At 36.1% G+C, this 24544-nt stretch overlaps 1 protein-coding gene across 3 annotated transcripts in view; it reads left to right on the top strand.

Annotated features, from left to right (window-relative positions):
* The window catches only part of LOC5565863 (cyclin-dependent kinase 14), a 496797-nt gene that overhangs the window by 407575 nt on the left and 64678 nt on the right, over window positions 1–24544 (top strand). For all 3 annotated transcript variants that reach the window (XM_021842957.1, XM_021842958.1, XM_021842959.1), the window contains one exon: window positions 4109–4305. In XM_021842957.1, the coding sequence (XP_021698649.1) occupies window positions 4109–4305 (197 nt within the window). The remainder of the gene's footprint in view (window positions 1–4108; window positions 4306–24544) is intronic.

Raw genomic sequence — 24544 nt, forward strand, 5'->3', positions numbered from 1 at the left:
AGCATCAGAAAAGTTTTGTAACCCGAGATAGGTTCGTGGGTTACAAAGGCGAACCATGGGTAGGACAAAGGTTGGAAAATATTTTGTGCACAGTGAAGCAAAGAACAATTTTAACCCTGAACCTTGGACTAGCAATTGAAAGTTACCATATTTAAGGGCCCTATAGGAATTTCATCAGAAATTTATTCAAATGTTCAGATATTCCCGACCAGATCCTCTAAGGCTCCCGGCCAAAACGTCCTCTAAAATTCAATCAATAATTTCTCCAGAAAATTCTAGGGATTTCCATTGAAATTGCCTTCCACGATTTATATATGATGTCAACTAGGGATTGCTCTAAAAATACCTTCACCAATTGATCCAGAGATTCCTTCTTAGATTTCTCCAGTATGTCTTTAGGATTGTCTCAAATAAAAAAAAAGTTTTTTTTTAATTTGTTTATCGGCATATCGATCTATTTTGCTCGAAGTAAGAGGGAGCATGGAGAAGAGAGCAACGAATACTACTAGATGGATAGGTACCGTAAGGAAACGGCGAGAGAAATTGGATTAGATGTTGAAGAGGGCATACCATATGAAACAGTATTACTTTCAATGTCCTTCCTTGTGGCTAACGTCCCCTATGGGAACGGCTTGGTGTGTTTTTAGAATGACGCTACCAAGACAGCCAGTTATCACGGTCGATACCTTTGTATATAAAAAATAAGTAAAAAAAATCCGAAATTCTTGCAGGACTGTCTCCAGGGAAATGCCAAGAAATGGTTTCTTAAAGATAAATCCGTGAGGTATTTCCAAATAAAATCCTAGAGTACCATAGAACTAGGGTATGTTTTAAAGTCATCCTTCCCGGAAGTTTTAAAAAATTTCCCAGATAATTTGCTAAGATAACCAAAAAAATCAATTGAATCTCGGAAATTTCTCGAACAGTTAGTTAGAATCTCTTTAGAAATTAGTAGGAATGATCGGAGGAATTATTGAAAAAAAAAAAAAATCTGTAGACTGGTGTAAAACCTTAAATAAACTTATGAATATTACATGGGAATTTTTTGAGATACTTTTTGAGAAATGCAAAAATGCTGAAAAATTCTTTCAAAAAATAGATTTTTTTGAAGAATTCTTCAAGGAATTTTGGATTGAAGGAAACATGGATGAATTCTTGATGGAATCCACATGAACATTTGAAGAAATTCTTGCAGGGTTTCTTGTAAAAAACTCCTAAGGTGATTATAGTACAAAGCCACACCTAAAATTTGAGAGCACTAGACTTGAGAACCAAACAGCGCTTCGCGTTCAAATTTTATCGCATTGGTCACCACCAGCAAACAAGCAATTTGATTGTTTTTCAACGCGAACGGATGTTAGATTCTTCAGTCTTGTGCACTTGAAAATTCAAATTTTGGCTTCGTTTTATAATCACCTTAACCTGTTTTTATATGAACACTCTGAAATAAACCTTTGAGAATTTCCTCGGAAAAAAATACAGAAGTCCTTTGAAAATCTCCATGAGTAACAACTGGAGAATTTGGTTTAAGGATTAGTGAAAAATATCTGGAGGAAATTCTAGGACAGTTTTAAAAACAAATTTAAAATGAGGAAATTACTGTAAGTAGTAGCTTTGGAGTTTCCAAAGATATTTTGAGCAAATTTTGTAGAAATTCTTCTGAGCATCCTTTGAAAAATCGCTGGAAGAGTTTATAGGAGAATTGGTAGAGAAATCTTTACATGAATTTCTGGAGAGAACCCTGTAGAAGAAAGTATTAAAAAAAGTCACAATTATTTTTCTTGAAGCTTTTCCTCGGTGAATCTGCTACGAATTTCTTGAAGAGGCTCTTGAACTCGTTATATTCTTTGAAGATTTATTTGGAGCCTGTATAAATTTGCTTCAGGATTTAATGCAAGCAGCAAAAAATATGTTAGAGACCATTTTGACTAGAATAAAATTAAAAATTGAAACTTTTTAGAGACGCATTGAAACAGAAATCAAGTCTGTGTAATGAAACCTATTACCTATCCTGTCGTTTGTATCATTCATTGGATCATGTTTTGCTATAGTTCATATTGAAAAATATGAATATCTTTTATACTTATATCCTTTTAATAACAATTTTATTAAACAAATTTGACAAAAACAGGACAAAATGCTTGCATTTACAATCAGTGAGGTTGTTCTAGTTTCCTTTTTTGGATGGACAGCAAACATTCTGTGAATTTGTGTAGTTATTTTATTCTTCGCGCTATTTTTTTTTTTTAATCTTGACTGTCCTACCCAGGTGTTTTTGTGTTTTTGTAGTACATGGGGCCCAGATAGCCGTAGCGGTAAACGCGCAGCTATTCAGCATGACCAAGCTGAGGGTCGTGGGTTCGAATCCCACCGGTCGAGGATCTTTTCGGGTTGGAAATTTTCTCGACTTCCCAGGGCATAGAGTATCTTCGTACCTGCCACACGATATACACATGCAAAAATGGTCATTGGCATAGTAAGCTCTCAGTTAATAACTGTGGAAGTGCTCATAAGAACACTAAGCTGAGAAGCAGGCTCTGTCCCAGTGGGGACGTAACGCCAGAAAGTAGAAGAAGACATGTCCTACCTCTCCTGCGCCACGGTGGGTTGTGACTACGCGTCGGTCCCCCAAGAAATTTCCAAATAACTTCGGATCTAGGTGACCAATGATTAAAATCGACAGAGATTCTTAAAGTGGAAGAGATTAATGAGAACTTGTGAAAAAATGGTGCAAAATACCCAAAAAATAAAAAAAGGTCATCACGATTTGAAAATTTGTGATTCAAAATGCTGCTAATAGAGGGGTTAAGAATAATTTTTGCTTGGCATTTTATCGCGATATTTTTATTTCTGGGGCCCATAGTGCTGTTGTAGATGTACTTACTCGATTCTGTCAACTTGTCTAGTAAAGGTAACAGTGCGAAGCAGTCGGTTTGCTTGTAGTCAGGGCCGGATTCGCAAATCTGGGGGCCCGGGGGCCATTGACTTTTTTTAAATATACTTAGAGTTCTTTAGGAGTTTTTTTTTTTTGAAGCTGTTCTCAGCGGAAATCTTGGAGGATTAACTAAGGAAATCGATGAAACAATCACTAGATAAAATTCTAGTTGGCTCAGTACTTCCTAGAAAAATATCATGAGTTAATTTAGAAAATCGTTAGAAAATTGAGCAAAATTATAGCATACTTATCCTGATCGTTTTTGAATCTTACTTAGTCTTCTTGTTTCTCGTGGAGTCAACAAAACTCCAGCCTAAATATTCTAATATTTTGTTTGAATAATATTTTTTGAATTTATTTGCATAAATTTGACCCATTATTCCGAATTTTTATAATATTTCAAATCATATGATGCGATTCCAAAGTGTATGCACCATTGCATTGATACTAATTATTTATAAACGTTCAAATATAAATATATTTGTCGAGATTTGTGGGGGCCCCTAAAATGTGGGGGCCCGGGGCTATGGCCCCCTCGCCCCCCCCCGTAAATGCGGCCCTGCTTGTAGTGTAGAACTATTTATATTAATGCTTCCCGAGAGAGAGAATATGCAAGAATGTAACGCAATTTGGTACTGAAGCACAGTTTAATTTGATGTTATCTGTTTTCTTTTAGTACAAAAAAACGATTTTAAATAATATGCATGTTTACATATTCTAAATTCTTAGGCTCGTAAAAAATATACTGATTTTTTTCGAAATTATATTCCTTAAGTCTATCTCCAAACTAATGTCTATCAAAAAATCACTGTAATAAAAATATGTATCCAATTATTGTAATTATTTCACATCAATGTGTATTTGTATCATTTTTACCAACCAATGCAACTCGGATCCCGTGTTGCTCGTGCAAACAAATTAAACTGAGTGAATTTCTTTCGCTAAAATTGAACAGCAAATATTTGCGCGCTACGTTTACTGCTACCGTTTCTCTGGTGGCTGATTATTTGCCGAGCGAAGCGTGCACCAATATTAGCGAATTCGTAATGAATTTCAAATGCAAATAACTCTGTTTTTTATGATTGTTACCTCTGCGAAAAATGCCTACCGTAAAGCACCTAGTTAATTACAAGATTGTTATCAACATTTCCGTTCTCTTTTTCCCGTTTTCAGATTGGAACCGGGTGGGTGACCATGAACGAGTGCACCGGCAGCTGTCCGTGTCGTCCGACAGCAAACTCCTAGACGAAGACATTCGGGAAGAAACACGTGTGATAATGCGACCTAAGAAACCGCCTCGGCCCAAATCCGAGGTGTTCCTCAACAAACACGACCTGCATCCCCGGCGAAAGCGGTTTAGTGCATTTGGGGTAAGTTAATTGATTGATGCCTATGGTTGCGGTAGTGCCACTTATGCTGAATTCATTGAATTAGCCATATAACCGACACTGCCAATCGACATATTGGCTTGTCGGCACGTTTCATATCGGGATTTGAAGTTGCCCTTTTCGATCAAGAAAAAACGATTGATTCAACACACATTTTTTACAATACAAAACATAACTTTTCCCAGGTAATCAATAAGCATTCCAAGACTTATCAGGTAATAAAACTGAGAAAAAAAAAACTTAAGTTTTTCAATTTCATGACACCAGACTCTTATGTACTTTATACTGTCATCTGACAGTGTTTTCTCTAATTAAAAAAGCAAGACAAGGCCAAGGAAATCTCCATTACAAAAAGATCATGGACTGACCGAGAATCGAACCCAGACACCTTCAGCCATGGCTTTGCTTTGCAGCCGCGGACTCTAACCACTCGACTAAGGGAGTCCCTTGTACAATAAACATATTACCAGCTGAATATGCTTTATTTCGCGAAAAAACTTAATGTTTTGTCCTAATTTTTCAAAAAAGTGCTTTTTTGTGGTTTGTTTAGTGTGTATCTCTTAATGGCTGGTATGTATTTGTGTCACAAGTATAGCAATTTAGTGGGGTAAAAGTCCGTTTAAGACAATCAATTTTCAAACGATCAAAACAAAAAAGCGATAAATATTCTGACGGAAGTTGGATATCAAAGATCCACCGTGTGGTATTTGTTAAATTTTAACCGCAATAGATTTCCTGGAAATGTTGATTGTTCCGCTGAGGTAGAATTTTTGCCTCGCCTTGTTCTACTATTTTATTGCTTCAGGAAGTTTTGAAACTTCCGTCAGCATTGCATAGCGAATGCAGCAATAATCAGATGACTCAACAAATTGTAATTGGATTTGCAGATTCCTTCAAACATCATACGCGACTGTCTTATATCATACATTTCACTACTGGTAATGAAGTTATACTTTCCCATCAACCACGAAACTAATCTCGATTCCGAAAATTTCCCGTATCATGCTATCAAACACGCCCCGTCCTTCCTTCCTTGGAGAATTACGTTCAGTTTTCATCTGTATCTCGTTGTGCACTGCTCATCATTTATTGATGGTGTACATCATGCACACCCGCAGCGCTTTGCCAGTCACACAAAAAGCTCTTTTCATGTGTGTATATGCCACAGTTCCGCACTTCCTGTCTCCGCCAGCCAGCCAGCGTGCACTTCCCCGGAACCAGAAATTAATGCTCCGGGACCTAGAGAACGCGATCCCTAGCACACTCATATGCTTCTTTGCCATCTATTCTATTCTGTATGGCTGTATGGCTGCTTCGGAAGCAATTTCAGTTTTGGAACTCTGATGCCCCATGGTAGTGGTGGCTTTTAGACGTGACCTAATTCCCATCGTAAAGTTGTCCGTTCCGAAGTCTCTCCCGTCCCGTCACGAGTTGAAAAGCGGAAACTCACTAGTCCGATGTGACAAGATGTGCATTCTTGGTTTGACGCTTGAGCTTTCGGTGACCTGCCTGCGCTGGGTTCGATTTACGACCACCAACGAGCTTGGAATTAAAATCGCCGGATGGTGTCCGTGCAGTGTGTGATTCTGGTCACTATACACTTAACCAGGGGTGCCCTACGTACGATCCACGACGTGTTTGAAGATCTGTTGCATATCTGGCGTATTGATGGTTCTACCAACTTAATGTTGGAACATTCTTAGTTCAATAATTTCATTTCAAGCTTAAGAGGAAAATAACCATCATCGTTTTACAAATTTTAAACACCAGTTTTTTTTTGCTCAAAATTGAAGCAATGCCCAAGAAAATCTATCATTGCATTGCACTTGCTATCTGAAATACGATGATAGATTTTCATAAGGATTGATTGAAATTTGAACGAAAAAACTGGTTTTCAAATTTTGATAATTTCTGATGACTGAATGATGGATTCTTGAGCCTTAACTTGAACTCAAATTTCAAATTTTGAAAATAAGTGAATGTTTAGTAGCTTAGTTAGGGCAAGATCAACTATGTCCGTTTCACGTTGTGCGAGTGCGAAAAGATATTCGTGTTCAGTCGAGGATGGATTGCTCACTGGTGAGCTCGTTCCATGCTTAGGATAACACATTTTTATCGCGGAAACGTTACGTTGATGTAATTTTTAAACAAACTATGGATAGTTCGTCACTACAATTGACGACATAAACCATTATTCATGTTTCATATAATTTAAATATACACATATTCCTTACTTGTTTCGTTACTGAAAATAACCTTTTTAAAAGTTCGACTAAAATACAAAACTAGTTTTAAGTAAGAGTCATGTATTTCCTCATTATCCATGGATCCCATTACCCGACCAGAGGTAACTCATAGATCTTTTTTCCCTCTCTCCCTCATCCTTCCCGTGGTTATTATGGAGATGCAGAGGTATTCTCGGTCTCTAGAAGCAACAATCATAATATTCTAACACTCGCTCCACATCCCAACTGACTGTAAGGACTTGACAAGTGCTATTATTGATCAATAAAATAATGAAATTGACTGTTTCAGAGATTTGGCCCGGGAATTAAAAGGTTGGGCAGTCCTGCCCAAAACTGCGCTATTTGTCCAGTAGTGACAAAAACATATTCAACCATATCCAACAAGCAGCCTTTTGCAATTTCGTGGAGTTCCTTTGCTGTAGCAAAAAGAAAATTCACATCGAAAGAATATGCAAAGCGCACAACGAAGACCACTACGCCGAGCGAGAAAAGCTGTCACTTTCCGATGTTGGTGGTGCCCTACGATGCATATAGCGAATCACAGCGACAGGAAATGAATTTGTTGTTTCCGGTGATACAAGTGTGGGTGGAGTCTTTGACCACACCACGGAAGACGGGGAAGATATATCCGGCGAACTTGCCTGCTTCGGGTTCTTCTTTGATGAATGTGCTATTTCATTAGGACAAAGGGTTTCGTTGTATTGAAAAAAAATAATCACATGTAGTTTTGTAATTAGTAATACGCTGAAAGCAACATTTAGGTAATACTATACTAAAAACTTATGTTCTCTATATTCAAATCTTACTTTGACTATAAAATCCTCACATATATTGTAAGGTACACTGGATGAAACGGGTGGGCAAGATGAAATGCAAAGTTGTCAATAGGATACCAATAAATGTTGGCAGATATTTTTTCCTTAAAAGTTAGATCCATCTAGTAACTTGATGTTTCTGTAATTTATTTTTTTCATTATCGTGAAATTTAATTATGATACCTTGCCATCATCCTCTCCGGACTCTTTCCAGAATCATACGCTGATTCTCCAAAAAATGCTCTCAGGATTCACATCAGAATAGTCTCATGATTCCCATCATAATCCTTCCAGAGTTCTCATCAAAAATTTTAACAGCATCCTCTTAGGTATTTCATCAAATTATTCTCTGGATTCTTATCATAATCCGTCCAAGATTCTAGTAAAAATCCTACAGTTCGTGTTTATGAACTGTTGGTTTTAGTGATTATTTCATATCTAATACCATCATTTTAATTGAAAATGTCGAATAATGGCCAATATTACATGCTCCGTGACATTGATCTAGTTACGCAAAGTATTGGCCTATTTCGTTATAAGACGTAAAACGTCGAAAGACAAAACATCGAATGCCAAAACGCCGAATCCAAAAACGTCGAAAGCAGTAAATTTCCTACAGAAATTTAGGATTGTTTTTTCAAATATATTTTTACACGTCGTGTTCGTTTTACACATAGTGAATTATTAATTCTTTTGAAAGAGAATTATTTTTCCAAAAATATTTCGTTTCCTTCCAATTCTTTTTCGACGTTTTGTTTTTCGACGTATTGTCCTTTCGACATTTTGACATTTGACATTTTGGAATTCGACATTTTGTTTTCGACCGTTTTGTCACCCAACTTTATAAGCGTTAGTTCTGCAAGATATTGTTGAGAAGAATAAGGTACCCCTAGGCTAGTGGGACATAAAAAAACGATAGTTCAAACAAATTGTTCAATAAAATTTTGAAATATCAATATTTCTTAAATCCAACAACACCATCACATTTTGGCAACACATTTGCTGGTGTGTGCATGAATTTGGTCAAATAATTTCGAAATTGTGAAAACTTTAAAAGAAAGTTTTAGAATGAGCCATTAGACGCAGTTACCTCGCCAAACGGGGCAAGTGGGACACATCCAGTTTCATGCGTCAATCCACATCAGTAAGTCAACCATTACAATAATAGGATTAATAAATCATAGATATATAATTTTGAGTACATTTTTGATGTACATAAGAGATCAATCATAAAATACGTAACGCTTTAGGAAGGAAACGTGTGTTTAATAGTATGTCACGTCACACTTAATATTAACTGAAAAAATCCTCAATAAAAGTGTTAAAAGGAATAAAACTCGTTCAAAATATATCATTTATAAGTTATTAATTAAAAGTAGCACATAAACTTTCAATAATTTACGAAATTGTAATATGTTCTGTTATTATTTATATGCATGGCAGAAAACCACTTAATGGGGTGGAATTGTTTTCCGTAACTAATGAATTTGGTAGAAATAACTAATAAAGTTCAATTATAACAAAAAAGTAATCGTTCTCATCATGCATTTAAAATTTCATCCCAGTCTTTATTCAATTTTGAATTCGTATTTCAAAAATTTAAAAAATAAATAAAAAAATTAATAGAAGAATTACACATTTCTTCTCCTTCTTATGCAATTACGTAAGTTGAGATTGATCTTTTTTGATAAAAATCATTTGTTTGAATGTTTTAATGCTACTCTATGAGAAAATGTTTGAAACATGTAGGAAAAGTTTTGATTATGGTGCTTGTTTTGATAGGTCCCACTTACCCCAGGTATAAACATATTTTGGGGTAAGTTAGACCATCAAACATTTAATATGAAATGAAAACAAAATACCGGCTTATCGTTAGCAGCTTGTAATAATACTTAAAATTGTAGCTTACTGATGGATATTCGATTTATAACACATTTTTTTTTTTTGCGAGCCAATGCAAAACGTAAAACGTGTCACAATTTATCAAGCAAGTTGAAAATGGCGCTGAATTGACAACTGTTACATGAACGACATGGTAATAAAAATAAGAGTATTTTTGTACTTAATACATACCTTGTCATTGTATCTTCAACTTTCTAGACGAATACCCCCATGAAATACTTTTCCTAAGTGAGCTATGACGGAACGTCCCACTTACCCCGGATTCTCACTTGCCCCGCAGTACCTTAGTTAAAGCTCTATGCCTTTACTAAAATAGAAGTTCTCCTTTGAATGAAGATGAAGATTGGTTGATTTATTTATTGCATACTAACTTTCAAATTCTGGTCCACTTGATGATCATGGAAAAGTTCTAGGATCAACGCATTTATTGCATGTTTAGATGTCGCAAATACTGACTAGCAAAGAAAATTCAAATTTATCAGGTAAGCCAAAAAGCATATATGATTCAAAGTTATTTATCTTTAATTAGGGTCGATGTACCAATAGCCGCATAGCTAAGAACAAATATTCATATAAAATCGAAAAATTAAGCCAGTGTCATTATTTTTACATCGTCTGGAAGCTTTTTATCTTGGTTTTGTGTAAAAAATATAAAAACTACCGAAACTCATCTTTTGGTTTTTATTATCGCTTGTGCCACTACAGCAACACATGTGCCTATAGTAGCACTATTTCTAATTTATGTTCCTATAGTAGCACTAGCTTCACAGCGTAGGCAAAATACAAATTAAAAGCGTATTTTTACAAAACTTTCATATTTTTCCTTAAAAGTGTGAATCAAAAGCTTTTGATTGACGTAAAAAAGTTTTTAATTAATCAATTATTTTGCTTAATAAAAAATAGTTTCTCTTGGTAGTGCTACTATAGGACCAATAGGTTAACTATAGGCTCAAGGGAGCCAAAATTTTAAGCAAATCTTTTTATTTTGATCATTTTTCGAACATAATCGAGTTGTGTAGCAATAGTACTTAGATAAATAGCTCCTGACCTTCATGTCAAAAAATATTTTGCAACGATTTATAGCATAACGGCCATAAAAAGCCACTAGTGCGACTATAGGGGACTGTCTACTAAGGGAACACCGACCCTATTCATTTTTTAACTGAAATTTCTGGGGAAATTTACACTGCGGAACACGTTTTTGTCTCAAGCACGAAAATACCGCTATTCACTCAATTAAGGGTTGCTGAATCCATTGCCGTTTTCAAAAATATCATAGTACGTCTAGTTTTTGAGATATTGGCTGTTGATAATGCAAAAAAATACTATTTCATCCAACTTGCATGCAAGTTCGGTAGCTTGTATGGTAGTTTATTTGTTTAATTTACCACAGAATTCGAACTTTACATGCACAACATTACTAACGAACAAAGTTTATAATACTTTTGATGCGGAAAAGTTATTTTTTGATGGGTTAAAAAAGTATTGTAATTTTACACATGTATAAGAGAAAAAAAGGATTTTGTATGGAGACTGCAATCATGTTGAAAAAATCGATTCAATCCTAATTGAATCGTGTAATTTCAACCAAATTAAACCTAAAATAAATGTTTAAGTCATATTCTGTATGCTTGGTGGATTAGATCACAAAAAAGTAAATTATATTTCAAATTTAACGTAAACATCAATAAAACCAGAGTTTCATACAACTTTGGCGACCGGTAGCTAAAAATTGTGACGTGATGGAACATTTCTGAGAATGGCATCAGATTTAGCAACCCCAAATCTACTATAGACACATAATCTGATCCTTGAGACATGCACAAATGCCATTTTTGTTATGCTGTGTTATTTGCAAGAAAATTCTCTTCAATCGAAAAAAAAAATTCGGCTTCGCCACTATCGAAACGCTTTTTGAGTTGTTCAGTGAGGATTCTTTCGAGTATGATATTTCATCGACTTACCAACACATGATTGACGTTTTCAATATCTATATAGTTGATTAGTGAAGGATTAACATAGGGCCGGTAGCAGGTTTCGTTTTAGAGAATTGGTCTTTATTTTTATGCAAGTCCGTATTTTTTGATGAAAGGTCTCTCAAGTCTCTATTTTAACCAAAATGGTCTCTTAAGTTTCTTCTCTACTTATCTTGCTTGCAGATAATTATGATGCAAAATATCTTCTCATATTTCTCAAGAATAGCTTGCGAAATTATCCTTGTGGTTTCTCCATCTGGATTGAATCTAAAGCACTTTCAGGAACGAATTCAGGGTTTTGTCCAGAAATTCTTCAAAGAATTCTTCTACCAATTCTTTCAGTAATGTTTCAAAGAATGCTTAAAGGAATTTCTCCAGAATTTGCCTCGGGAAATCCTTGAGCACTTCAACGTCACTACCTCTAGTAATTTTCTCAGGGATTACTTTGAACAATTTTTCAAAGACTATGCTAGGATCCAGACATTCTTTCACTAACTTTTCAACCGAATTCTTCAATCGTCACCTCAAGAAATCTTCCAAAGATTTCCACATATTTTTTTTCCCAAGAATCCCGCATAGATTAATTCCAGAGTTTTGGTAAAATTCGTTAAAGGTTTTTTTTTTCAAGACACGCGACAAAAATTTCTACGCCATTCAATTTACGGTTATTCAAATAAATTGCTCCAAAATTTCCTTAAGGTATTATTTCAATTATTATTAAGAAAATTTCATGTAATTTCTTAAATTCGACATTATTGAGTTTCCCTAGATTTTTTTCTAGGAATTTCTTCAGCATTTAATCCAAGAATTACTGAGGTTCTTCCAAACATTTTTCAATTAATTACTAAAACAATCCCCATAAGGAGTCCTACATTTTTCAGGAATTTCGTCTTATGTTTTTGCAGGAGTTTCTTCGCAAAATCCTGCGGGATATTATACGGAGATTCAATTGATTTTTTTTCTTTCAATTGTCTTAACAATAATCTAGGAAAGCTTGCAAGATTCCTCAAGAGTGAGTTATTCTAGAAATTTTTTTTCACCAAAGGTGACTTAAGAACTTACACATGTTTTTACATCAGTCATCCTAAGATTTGCTTTAGAAATACGTCACGGATTTTTTTTTTCCGCAATTTCTCAGCTTGCTGGAAAATGTTATTCACATTTCCTTGAAGAAATACATGGAAGAAATCTCGAAATTGTTTTAAAACTTCCTTGAGAAATCTCTTAGAATTAATCGATGACGTCGCAATGAAATTTTAGGAGCAATCTCTGAAGTAATTTCTCATGGTATATTTAGAGAAATTTCTAGTTAAAATTTTAAAGAAATTCTAAAGAATGTAGAAAATCTTGAGAAATCCTTTGAGACATCTGGAGTAGTTTCTGATTGAATATTCCAACCTTTTTAAACGGGAGTTTTGGACGATGTTCTAGAAAAACCGATGGAATAATCACCGGATAAAATCCTCAAGGACTGAAGGCTTTCCTAAAAAATATCAGAAAAAATATATGAAGGACTTCCTGTTGGAATCCCTGAGGTATTGTTAGTGATATTTTTTTTTAAATCCAGTTTTTTTTAGATACCGTCGATGGGGGTGACAATGGGTCTAGGGGGTGAGATTGGGTCAAAACGGAAAAATATGTTTTGTGAAATATTTCAGCTAATAACGCTGATATTACTAAAATTAATAATTCATATGTTAGGGAACACATTACTACACATAATTCATAACAATATGCATTTTTAGAAATAGTAGTTTTTGTTTACTACATCAATAAACTTGCATGTTGAAACTAGATAAAATTTACAACATTAAATTTCTCCTGTACAAAGTATCACGCATGTACTCTAGCCTCTATCGTTGTATTAGTAGAATGTTGAAAGTCTTTTCATTACACATCACAGCTATTTTCCGGAATCTGTTTGATTTTCCCACAAAAAAATCATTTTTTTCGGTACGATGTCTAAAACATTGAAAATGGGGGTGAGATTGGGTCAACAAGAACGATAGTAAATGAAATTCCAAGTCCACTTTTTTGACATTTTACGGTTCCGGGTGTTCTCTTTTTTCATTAAGATGTGTTTATTCTTATTGAAGAAATTATCTTTCTAAATTTAAATCTAAATTTCTGTATTTATACAGCATCTCTGAAACATCAAACTAGTCTACTTGAGTATTCCGTGCATTTAATAACAATACAACGCATTTTGACAACTTCTCAAACCAGCAACTGTGTTTAGTGAGCATCAACATCGTAAATTTTTATCCAAAGGGTTTTTTTTTCTAAATTTGATTATTTATGAGTGTTTTCATATTATAGAAACATCTCACGGAAGTACAAATGAGTAGGATCGCTGAACTACTGGGATTATGACGTCAACTTCTGCTTGAAAATTATTGATCGTGGAATGTCGCACCGAAATTTAACTATTTGCGAAGGTTTAAAATAATCACTGTTTCAGTACACCTTTGGGGAAACTGAATGGGCTTTATAGCAATGGGGATGAGACTTTGAAGACAATTTGAGGGAAACACCAAAAAAATTTTTGTAAACTTGACGATAAATGTTGGGTTTACATATTTTTTCTCATAGCTCTTCAATTTTCAGTATAATCTTTCTTTTAAGTGGGTTGATCATACTTGTGAAACATCTACGATATCTTTTTGTCTTGTTTGTATCGGTTTTTATCAATATTTTTCAGTTGTGAATGGTTTTGAAATCATATTCTCAAAAACAAGTTATTTCAATTACAGTGACCCAATGTCACCCCCTCTATGGGGTGAGATTGGGTCATTTTTCATTCACTCATGGTGCCGCTGTGAATAAATATTTGTCTTTAATTTTTTGAACAGTTGTTAATGTACCAAATTTGAAGTTTATTGGAGTTAAATTGCGATAGTTATTCAAAAAATAAATCGCACATATCCCTTTTTGACCCATTGTCACCCCCAACGACGGTATTTGAAATATTTGTTTTTTCTTTGAAATTTCTTGAGAAAATTTTTGGGGAGCTTTCATGGAAAATAATCACTAAAATTTAACTAAACGAACTTCTGAAGAAAAAAATAATCTCTCAAATAATGTTATCTACCCATTCATCTAGCCTGAAGAAAATATTTGTTGTTTTTGGTTCTTATTTAGTATTTTTTTTTCAGGAAAATGTTCTTCAAATTTTATATTTTCAAGACATTTATTGAAACCAGTTTAAGTTTGAACATTCGTAACAATTATGATTAGTCTTCTCTTTCCCTCGACTTTAATCTTCTTTACTTTACTTTTACTATTGAAAGCAGATGACTTTTGTTACTACAGTTAACTCTCCCTTACTCGAGTGCTTTGTGAAGCCCAAGCAGGACAGTTCGGTTTTGCGTCGTCCGATTGATTTTGCTGACGGATTCACGCGTATTTTCGTTGTCGGAGAATTTTTTCCCCTGTTTTGGAGCGTCTTGCTGGGTAGTGGAGTTCTGTTTGATCCATCGACCTTGACGCTTGCTCCTACGGGGGCGAGCGACGGAGGCAGGATCAAACATGTCGCGCGTCGGTCTAGTAAGTGAAAAAGTGGCGTGATCGGTTAGTTCGGTTAGAGTAAGTGAAAAGTGCCGCGATCGGTTAGTTCTGTTTGATCTTTCGACCTTGACGCTTGCTCCTACGGGGGCCAGCGACGAGGGCAGGATCAAACATGTCGCGCGTCGGTCTAGTAAGTGAAAAAGTGGCGTGATCGGTTAGTTCTTTCCTTTGACCTTGACGCTTGCTGCTGGGCAGTGCGTCAAGAAAGCCAAGTTTTTTTTCCTTTTCGGGTCGCGCGCCTATTTTTTTCTGAGTGCTTTTATATAGCCGAGCAAACGAGTGAGGCTGAGAGTGGATTGTGGCTGCACAGTGAAGGATAAAGGATCAATTGGTGAGCTCGTTTCATGCTACTATTTCTAATCTATAAAATATGTATGACTGCACATTTAATCGTTACAATTGTGGGACCTAAATATGAATTTTCAACAAACTATGAATTGTTCGTCACTGTGAGTGTCGACACAAACTCTGATTCATGAATTATTTATGTTTCACATTTTTTTTTTCAGAACACCCCTTTTTACCTTTATCTTTGTAATTAAAAAAAACTTTGAATGGTTCGAAACTACAAGTGTAAACTTGCGAAAGGTTCACTTTATTCAACAAACTTTGGATAGTTCGCCACTGTAAGTGTCGGCATAAGAATAAGAGTGTTCTAGGATGTTCCAACCAATCGAGTTTTTTTGTTTCTTTTCAAATAAGTAAAATATAATAACACATGCTTTCGTCCTGACAGCTGTAGGAATGTTACATTTAGGTATTTGTTCAACAAACTTTGAATGGTTCGTCACCTCAAGTGTCGGCATAATTTTCCACCACATAGAAATTGTTCATATCAAATGAAAATATTATATTTACAAATAAGCATGTATATATCACACAAATCATTATTTATCATGGTCTAATCGCTTATCAAAGTGAATCCTGTGACCCAACGATCCTTCCCATTAACAAACATCCTTCCCAGTAACCTTTGTGGAGATGCAGAGGCAAACACGGTCTCCAAATAGCAAAGGTTACACACTAACATTCCTTCCCCCAACCCCACCTGACTGCAAGGACGTGGCCGGCGCCGTTATTGACCCTGTATAAATAGAGGCACTGAATTATGCACATTGAAGAAGATTATGGCCAATCCCAGCCGAACTTCTAGTTGATTCTTTGTGCATTTTCACTGATTTCGGTCAATCACGGAATAGCAACCATTGATATGTGTAGTCAGTCTAAGCTAAGCTACAGTTAACTCTCCCTTACTCGATATTCCTTATCTCGATATCGAGTTAGAGAACCATAGCAAAAGTTGGTTTTCATGGCTAACTCAATGGTCCCTTGGATCGTAGTTGCAATGGTTTTGTGTTCTGTAACTCGATACCTCCTTAACTCGATGGTTCCTTCAATATCGAGTTGAGGAGAGTTGACTGTACCATTAACACGATTCAATCAATTAGAAATATGTTACAGGGTGATTACTATATCCTGTCAGTAAAATATGTAATCATAGAAAAAAATGATTAAATGAATTTTAATTACCATTGCATATCCAATTTAGGACATCTCTAACATTTGTCTTTGCTATACATAGATAACAAATTATTTTTTTTTACCTTAATTTCCAGCCACAAGCATTGTTTCAGAAGCATTACAGTTAACACGCACGTTATTCAAAAGCATATATTTTAACCAAAAAATACATATAATTTTTTCGCTAAAATTTTCGATAATCAGTCTCAATCTATTCCCTAGTAAGTCTTAAAGATTGTGGTAACATGCTGTTTCAATCAGGCAATTTTTTTAGCGAAGTTTAGTCAAAAATACATATCTGTGGAAAACGTGCGTGCCAGGTGCAATTCCTTTAAAACAACACATATGACTACAAACTAAGGTAAATGAAAAAAGATTTAATCTTTACTTTGTCAACACCGGAAATTAAAATTCATACATACATCTTTTATCTACGAACATTTACTTTACTGACAAAAATTAGTATTACCCTGTAAAGAATTTGTGCTTTTTGCAAGTCAGAACTGTATGATTATTGGCAAAACATATGTTAATTTAGTTTTTGTTTTAACATATTGTCACAAATCCAAATAAAGTTTTTATTTTGCGCCCTTGAAGCTGTCTTAGGTAGCCAAATGACCCATGAGAATGGATGGCGCATAATCTTTTTTGCACGAGAACACAGTACTAAAATAAACTTTCAAGAAGAATCATACTGATGCATTTGGAAGAGCTCTTACAAACGACTTAAAAGACACTTGCTAATAAAATTCATTTGAATAGAACATAAACTTGGTATTGTAAGCTCCTTCAAATTGAAATATTTGATATTGTAATAGCTTTAGCATGTAATAAATAATGTCTAGAATTTGTTTAAATTAGCTATTAAATTAAAAACACTTCAAATTTTGTCATTATTTTGTTTTAGCCATACAAAATTAGAGTATTTTTTTAACATGGAATTATTTTGTTAAACTTGGAAAAACCTGGAAATATCAAGAAATTTCATTTCGTTAAACGAATAGACAATCAGTAGTGAAACAAAAGGTCGAATGGGTAATTAACAAGGATAGTTCAGGATAATTTGCATTACATCTTTACCACACCTAATGAGTTAATTAATTTAATAACCATGCGGATTGGATTACCAAACAGCTCAATATAAGCGTCAATTTATACTAGAGTGTTACTGTCTCTTGAGTGAGAACGACACGTTGATAGCCTTCCCACATCTTTACTCTTCCACAATACAGTTGTTGTGGAGGCGATGTAGGTAGGTACGATGGGCAAACAGTTTCAACACTAAACAAATCGCACTCACTCTGCCCGTGTGTATAGTAACATGAGATGGATGGATATGGGTTATGAAAGGGGTCTGCCTGGTCTGTAGGGATTTGAATTCTAAACTTGTAACCAACTGCGGTCACCAAGTGGCTCGGTAGCTTAGTTGATAAAGCGCTCTTCTAGCATACAAGAGTCCTGGGTTCAAATCCCAGCCGAGCACGTGGATTTTCTCATAATTCCACCCACAATTTGTCCATCTTTACCACGCGTAATGAGTTAATTAATATAATAACCATGCGGATTAGATTACCGAACAGCTCAATATAAGCGTCAATTCACAGTTTGCTTTCCAGATTCATCAAAATGCATAAGGAAAAATTACCCAATTTGATTTAATTTTAGCGTTCTCGAGACAGAGTGCCTATTATTATCCTCTGAGTTTCACAAACACATCTACGCTAGGGCACCCACACCATTGAGCGAGATAATCACTTTATATCGTTGCACGCCTGACATAACCTCTAGACTCCATATGAAAATGTCATTAATTCCAGCAGCGAATGTCAACTCCATATACGAAAAAAATCTAAACAATCCCAGCAGTGAATGTCAAAGAGCAGGACAGTCAATTGAGTGTGGTAAAAGAGGAACATAGAAGGAGAATTTTTCGTGACGTCACCATGCACGCTTCTATAGACCTTTTCATGTGACAGGTCCATCTATGCATTTGTTTACATCAGTGGAGGATCGGTGCAAACACAGGACTGTCATCTTCATAAAACAACTGTGAAAATGCTTCAAAGTCAGCTGATTTGAAACGTCATGTGAAAAGTCCCATTGATTTTGAAACATAAATCGTTTTTTTTTTGCTAGAAACATCATACTAAGCAGATTTATCAATAACAGCAACAAACAGGTAATTCAAACTTGTTGAGCACCATGAACCAAAACAAAAATAAGCAAAACGCTTTCTAATTTTAATATCCATTTTTCCAACGACCTGTTTATGATCAATCGATATCCAATGTTAGCTTATGATAACAGAAATTAAAATCGTTCTATCCAGGCAAACATTTGCTATGTTTCATTGGCGAAGACTTCGCCGAAAATGGAATGCAAACATAATAACAAGGGAGAAAATAAGGCCCATCTTTTCCTTCTTACAAAAAAAAAAAACAAAGAAACCCGCTTTCCAAGTAGCAAACACTCAAGGGGGAGCTCTCATAGCAGCTAATTCTCATTTCGATAATCTACAGCATTTTGAGTTTCCTTCTGTTTTGCCGCACCCGCTACAACAACACCACGCTGCGTCTTGCAGAAAGTTGGGGTAAACATTTAAATCCTTAGGATGGAAAAAAGTTAAATTGATACCACCGTCGTCGCACAGTGATGTAGATTGAAAAATATATGGCAAAAACTGCGCATTCATAATATGTTTTTTTTTGTCCATGAAAAGTGTGGTTGGACATAATTTAGGGCTGCAGTCCCTGTTTTGCGAATAGTCTACATGTTTTGGTTTTCATGAAACGAAATTCCAACAATATAGCTGTTTTCATAAATTTTGCGGAGTTCAAAATTTTCAAGAACTAAAATTTAGGCAAACTTAGAAGACGAATCATCTCTAATCGATTATTTAACCTTGAAAGAGCATTTGAGAAAAATATCTTCGCGATGAGCGGTGTGGTGTTATTGTGAAGCTGTCCTTTGTTTATTTGACATACGTACAGTAAAAGTTGTTAACTATATAAGGCTAACGACGATGAATATTGATTTGAATCCACTAATGTCTAATCTAGGTAATAATGATTTCTCGTGTAACTTTTCAAAAGATAGATTTTTTTTTCTCTTGCTATTTTTCTATTCAATACTAAAGCTCTTGGGATTTTTTTCGCTAAGTATCGAAAGACACTGTTTTTGGCTAACCTTTCACATAAAAAATACAACAGAAGAGGTTGATTTAATTTAATTTTTATTTCAAATTTTTTGACAGCCTTTCATGAAAACTGGCTCACTGTGCATCGTCGGTACTCGGAGGAAAACATTCAATTTCGAAATGAATGAGTAAATGATGACTGCCTGCCTGTTGACTGGGTTCACGGAAGCCGACAGGATTATCTATGATTAGTATTGTTTTGTGGGATGCTTCCCTGTCAAAGTGTGATCAAGGGAAACAGTTTTGAAGTATAAATATGTTTAGGAAGAAAAGGTTTTTCTTAGTTTGCATAGTAATAAATTTTCATTCCATTGCTTTGAAAAATAATTGTAATGCGAATAAGAATCGTTTCCGCGCAAGTCACCTTATAAATTGTCCGCTAACAAACTCCACAATGGCAGTTCCGATTCACTTCCTTCTTGGATATTCTTCTCTGAATGCCAACGTGTTCCGAGTAGTTCCCATGGGGTCACTTTGAATAATTTCAATTAGGGAAAGTGTACCAGTTATCGCCATAGTGGTTCCCTATTTGGCCATATGCAAAATTTGGATAACTTTTACATTTTTAATCTTTTTGAATGTTTTAACATCAAGATTTATCTTTTGTTTTACTGCTAAAACACAAAAGATTTTTCAAAATGTGAAGGCATTCAAGATATCACGTATGGCGAAATAGGGAACCACTATGGCCATAACTGGTACACCTACCCTACCTATATCAGAACCGTTCATTGGCTTTTGCGAGGCTTTGAATGCAGTCAACTCGTCCGGATGCTCGATGAATTGTGCCACAATCAGCAGTAAATTAAATGTCACCGCAAAATATCGAACGGGTGAGCGCCAATTGCCAATCAATCCAAGTTGCCACAGGCCGAATTGAACGCTGCCGGACATTGCCAGGATTAATTAGATTTTCCACCTCGACAAAGTAGAATTGGTGGATTGTGCAGAGCGCAGAAATAGGCGAAATGTTACGATGTGTTTCCGGTCGTACATCTCCACTCGTATGGCCTGGGATAGAATGCAAAATCAATGCTTATGGATGAATGGAAGGGCGTCTGAAATAAAACCACGCGATTTGAAATGGGATTCATCAAGCGCTCGAAATAGTAACAAATTCGAAAATCTCTTCCTGATGAAATGGAACGTTAATCACCGTCGTTGACACGCAAACCGCATTATGTTCATTAGCGAGTGTAGTGACAATGACAATAAAACTAATTAACCGAGTCAGAATCAAAAAAGGAGAAACAACTCATTAAATTTCAATAGTTTTACAACAGTGATCACCAAACTGCGGTCCGCGGGTTGCTTGCGAGTCAGTTTTGAGCATAAAATACAAAATACTTTTCCTATTGCTGGGAAGCAACCTTTAACTTTCCTAAATTCATTCCCAAAGTGCTGCATCTGGGAGTGGAAAAGCTAAACCGTCGCCCATATTGAGGTGCTCTTAAAAGTGTATTTTATGTCGTCCCGCCTGAGTAAATTCGTGTTATCATCCCTTGCATGTTTTGCTGCTTTACTGCTGCTGCAGTGGTCTACATATTGAGCCGTCGTCGTCGTCGTCATCGTCGTTGGATTCCTATGGTTCTTACATTGGGTGTTGCCCTTTTTTGCACAGTTGAGCAAATAAAGTTTCAAATATTGTTGGCTGTCCAAACAGTTTCATCGTTTCTGGAACTGTGAAGTGGATACGGAGCTACGGCGCTCGTCGTTGACGTCCATTCGGTATTGTTGAACTGGGAAATATTTGAAATGTTATTTCAAACCGTCCATTTTAGTGGATGTTGACATTTCACCTTTGTTTCTGCTGCTTAGAAACAAGTTGGTGATGGAATCCAACACCCATCCTGTCTGTAATTCGGGCGTAAATGGTCAGGTTCTATTAATAGTAGCATGTAACCAGCCATTGTGTGAGATCTTTTTGATGTGGGTAGTGCGGTTTATTTATTTAAAGTTACAGTCAACTCTCTCTTACTCGATATTCAGTATCTCGATATCGATTTAGAGAACCATCGTAAAAGTTGGTTTTCCCCGATGATCTCTTGGATCGCATTTGCACTGGTTTTGTGTTCTATAACTCGATACCTCCCTAACTCGATGGTCCCTTCAATGTCGAGTTATGGAGAGTTGACTGTTTATTCGAATTGTTAATGAATACTCTACCTAAGCAAGAGATTGCAATCGATATTAGTACATATTTAATGATATTTAATTTCATCATCTACCTATACTGCCCATAAATGCATGTCAGTCCCATGTTTGCTGGGTTTCTTATGCACATGGGACAATTATGCGTTTATGGGCAGTATATTTGTCTAGTTAACTTGTTCGTATCCCTTAATGGTCATGTAGATTTCACATGAAACATTGATCCTTGAAATGCATCCCAAGGCTGCAATATCAAATTTTCAAACCATACTACAAGAACAAAGAAGAAAGGATTCAGAATACGACAATTTACTCCGCAAACGTTACATAAATTATATCACTTGTCTCCGGTTCCTTTGTATGTGCATGTATCCTTTTGTGAATGCTGATACGTTACTTGCAATGGAAAATCTCATATCTTTACTACACATAGTGCTGGTGAAGAAGTTGAATGTGGGGACAAAATTGAGGAGGGCTGAAAACTGACAAAAGAACTGTCGCTTTTGAACTTATCCACCGAATGTGACGTTATGACCTACGGCCACTGGCGTAGTCAGGATTTCTATCAGGGCGTTGTGACGCTCGACGACAAAAGTCAATTCAATAAGTCAAATGAAATAAACATTTCTCAAGGAATTCCATATAGTTTCTACAAGAATTACTGAGCAGGCCCGTATTTGGGGGGTGCCAAGGGGGCAAATGCCACGGGCCCCCGTTAAAGAACCCCACCCCCCCCTTTTCCGCTCGAGGGCTATTTACAGAGATTATAGTATCATCTTTACGTTTTCTCAGCGTGCATAGCTCTTCCAAACTGTTAGCAGTATCTGAAACATTGAAATTATAAGACAAGGGATTAAGACTTGAGCTTTGGGGAAGGCTCATATAGTTAATTCTGGAAGTTGCTATTTGAAGCTCATGTGATTTTATGAAGTCAATTGCTTCTTGTCCGCATAGACTGGTTGAATATCTGATTTTAATCTTTAAAAAGTAACGCTAGACAATCGTTTGTTCCTTTACGTTGAGTATTTAATAGCACATTGTTGGATTCAGTCGCGACTCCAACATTTTTTTTTTCAAAAAATAATGCTAGAAAAATTAGAAAATTTCTACGCAATAGAATAAAATAATTAATCTATTTGCTTATTGCTTCATTACCGATTGTCGTGCAAGATCATTAAATAAAAGTATCTTCAGCAAAAATGAAAAAAAAAATTACCTAATCTTTGCTAATGTTATTTAAGTTATTTGGTCTCGATGAATCATATATTTTTTATTTCAACTCGAACATTTTTTATGTTGGACTTGAAAACGATTCAGCCAAAACTCAATCTCATCATCCACGACTTTTCAAGTATTTTATTTAACTTTCGCAGTATTCACAAGTATTCTATTACTCGATTTTTTTTAGTTTTCCGAATATCTTATTATCATATTACTAAAGTTTCCTATGATTCTCCGCTCATTTTGTACGAAGGGCCCCCATAAAGACATCTGACCCGGGCCCCCCGAAGTCCAAATCCAGCACTGTTCCTGAGTATAAGTTTTTTCAACGTTCCTCCCAGGAATAATTCAGAAATTTCTATAGACATTCCTCAAATAACTTTTCAAAGTTTCCATACAAGAAATCTCACATGAGTTACAGAAGACAAAAAACTACTTCATGATTTTTTTTTTTTCAAAAAAATTACAAACATTGTCACTAACTATGAGTCTACAAACTTTACTAATGACACCTCCAGCAATTTTTTAACAAATTTATTCAATTATTAACCCTCAAAGCCCCGGGACAGACCTTTTATTTTCAATCGACTGGTGCTCAGAAACAAATAAGTTTAACGAAATGCGGTTTTCACTATGATCGATGGGATGAGTTAGACTTCCTGCGAGTGGGGTTTTCAAACCGGAAGTTCAGGTCTGGACATGTTTTTCAACCGGAAATAAGTGTTCCCTAGTCACATTTTTTTACAACTTCAACCACGAAACCAATGTTTAACGATAAGTTTTAGCCATTTTTAGACATTATGTAACGGACCAAGGCAAGAATACACTATATGGTTTATTTTCTTGCATGGGACAAAACCCGGAACCTGATTCCGGAAGTACTTTCCGGGTAGGAGCCGAGGCCGAGGAACACATGTACATTTGACCCGAAGCAACATATGCGGCTATGGCCGTGTAGTTCCGGCGTCCAGAATAGAACTACGGACAACCCGTTCCAGTGGTAAGAGTCCACCAAACGGGGTAACCCCAATTCAAGGTGTGATGCGAAAAACCGTGCTGAGGAATGAATGGTCGAAGGGGTGAAAAAGATGTTCGGCCATTAACGGAGCCTGTGGGGCACCTGGGCACCCCTCACAGTATTTTGTCCCTTACCACGTTAATGCAGGGCTCTGGCGTGGTTGACCTCTTTTCCCGTGCTACTCGTGGGATCCAAAATGAGTACAAATTCAAACAACAATCAGATTAGTAGTGGAAGTGCAGGTAGTAGCAGTAGTAGGGAAGCGAACCCCTTCGCAAGAAGTGGGCTAGCTAGATCTCCGTTGAGGAGAGTAGAAGCAGGAGGAGGCAGCAGTGCACGTAGTGCCAGTGCTGGAACCCATATTTCATCCCCGGCTAACGCATCGGGTGAAGTTATGGATGGAGCGTGGGCCATCAATAAAAGTAGAGATGGGCTCTCTGCGATGGAAGTGGCTGCACAGCAGCTGTATCAGTCAGTTGCTGAGTGGGGGACGGACACCGCCATCATATCGGACCCATACCGAGTACCCGCCGGCAACGGCAACTGGGTCGTGGATGGATCCGGAAAAATGGCGGCGATATGGACAACGGGTAAATACCCTGTCCAGC

The sequence above is a fragment of the Aedes aegypti genome, chromosome 2 (assembly GCF_002204515.2).
Source record: "Aedes aegypti strain LVP_AGWG chromosome 2, AaegL5.0 Primary Assembly, whole genome shotgun sequence".
In the NCBI taxonomy this organism is placed as follows: Eukaryota; Metazoa; Arthropoda; class Insecta; order Diptera; family Culicidae; genus Aedes; species Aedes aegypti.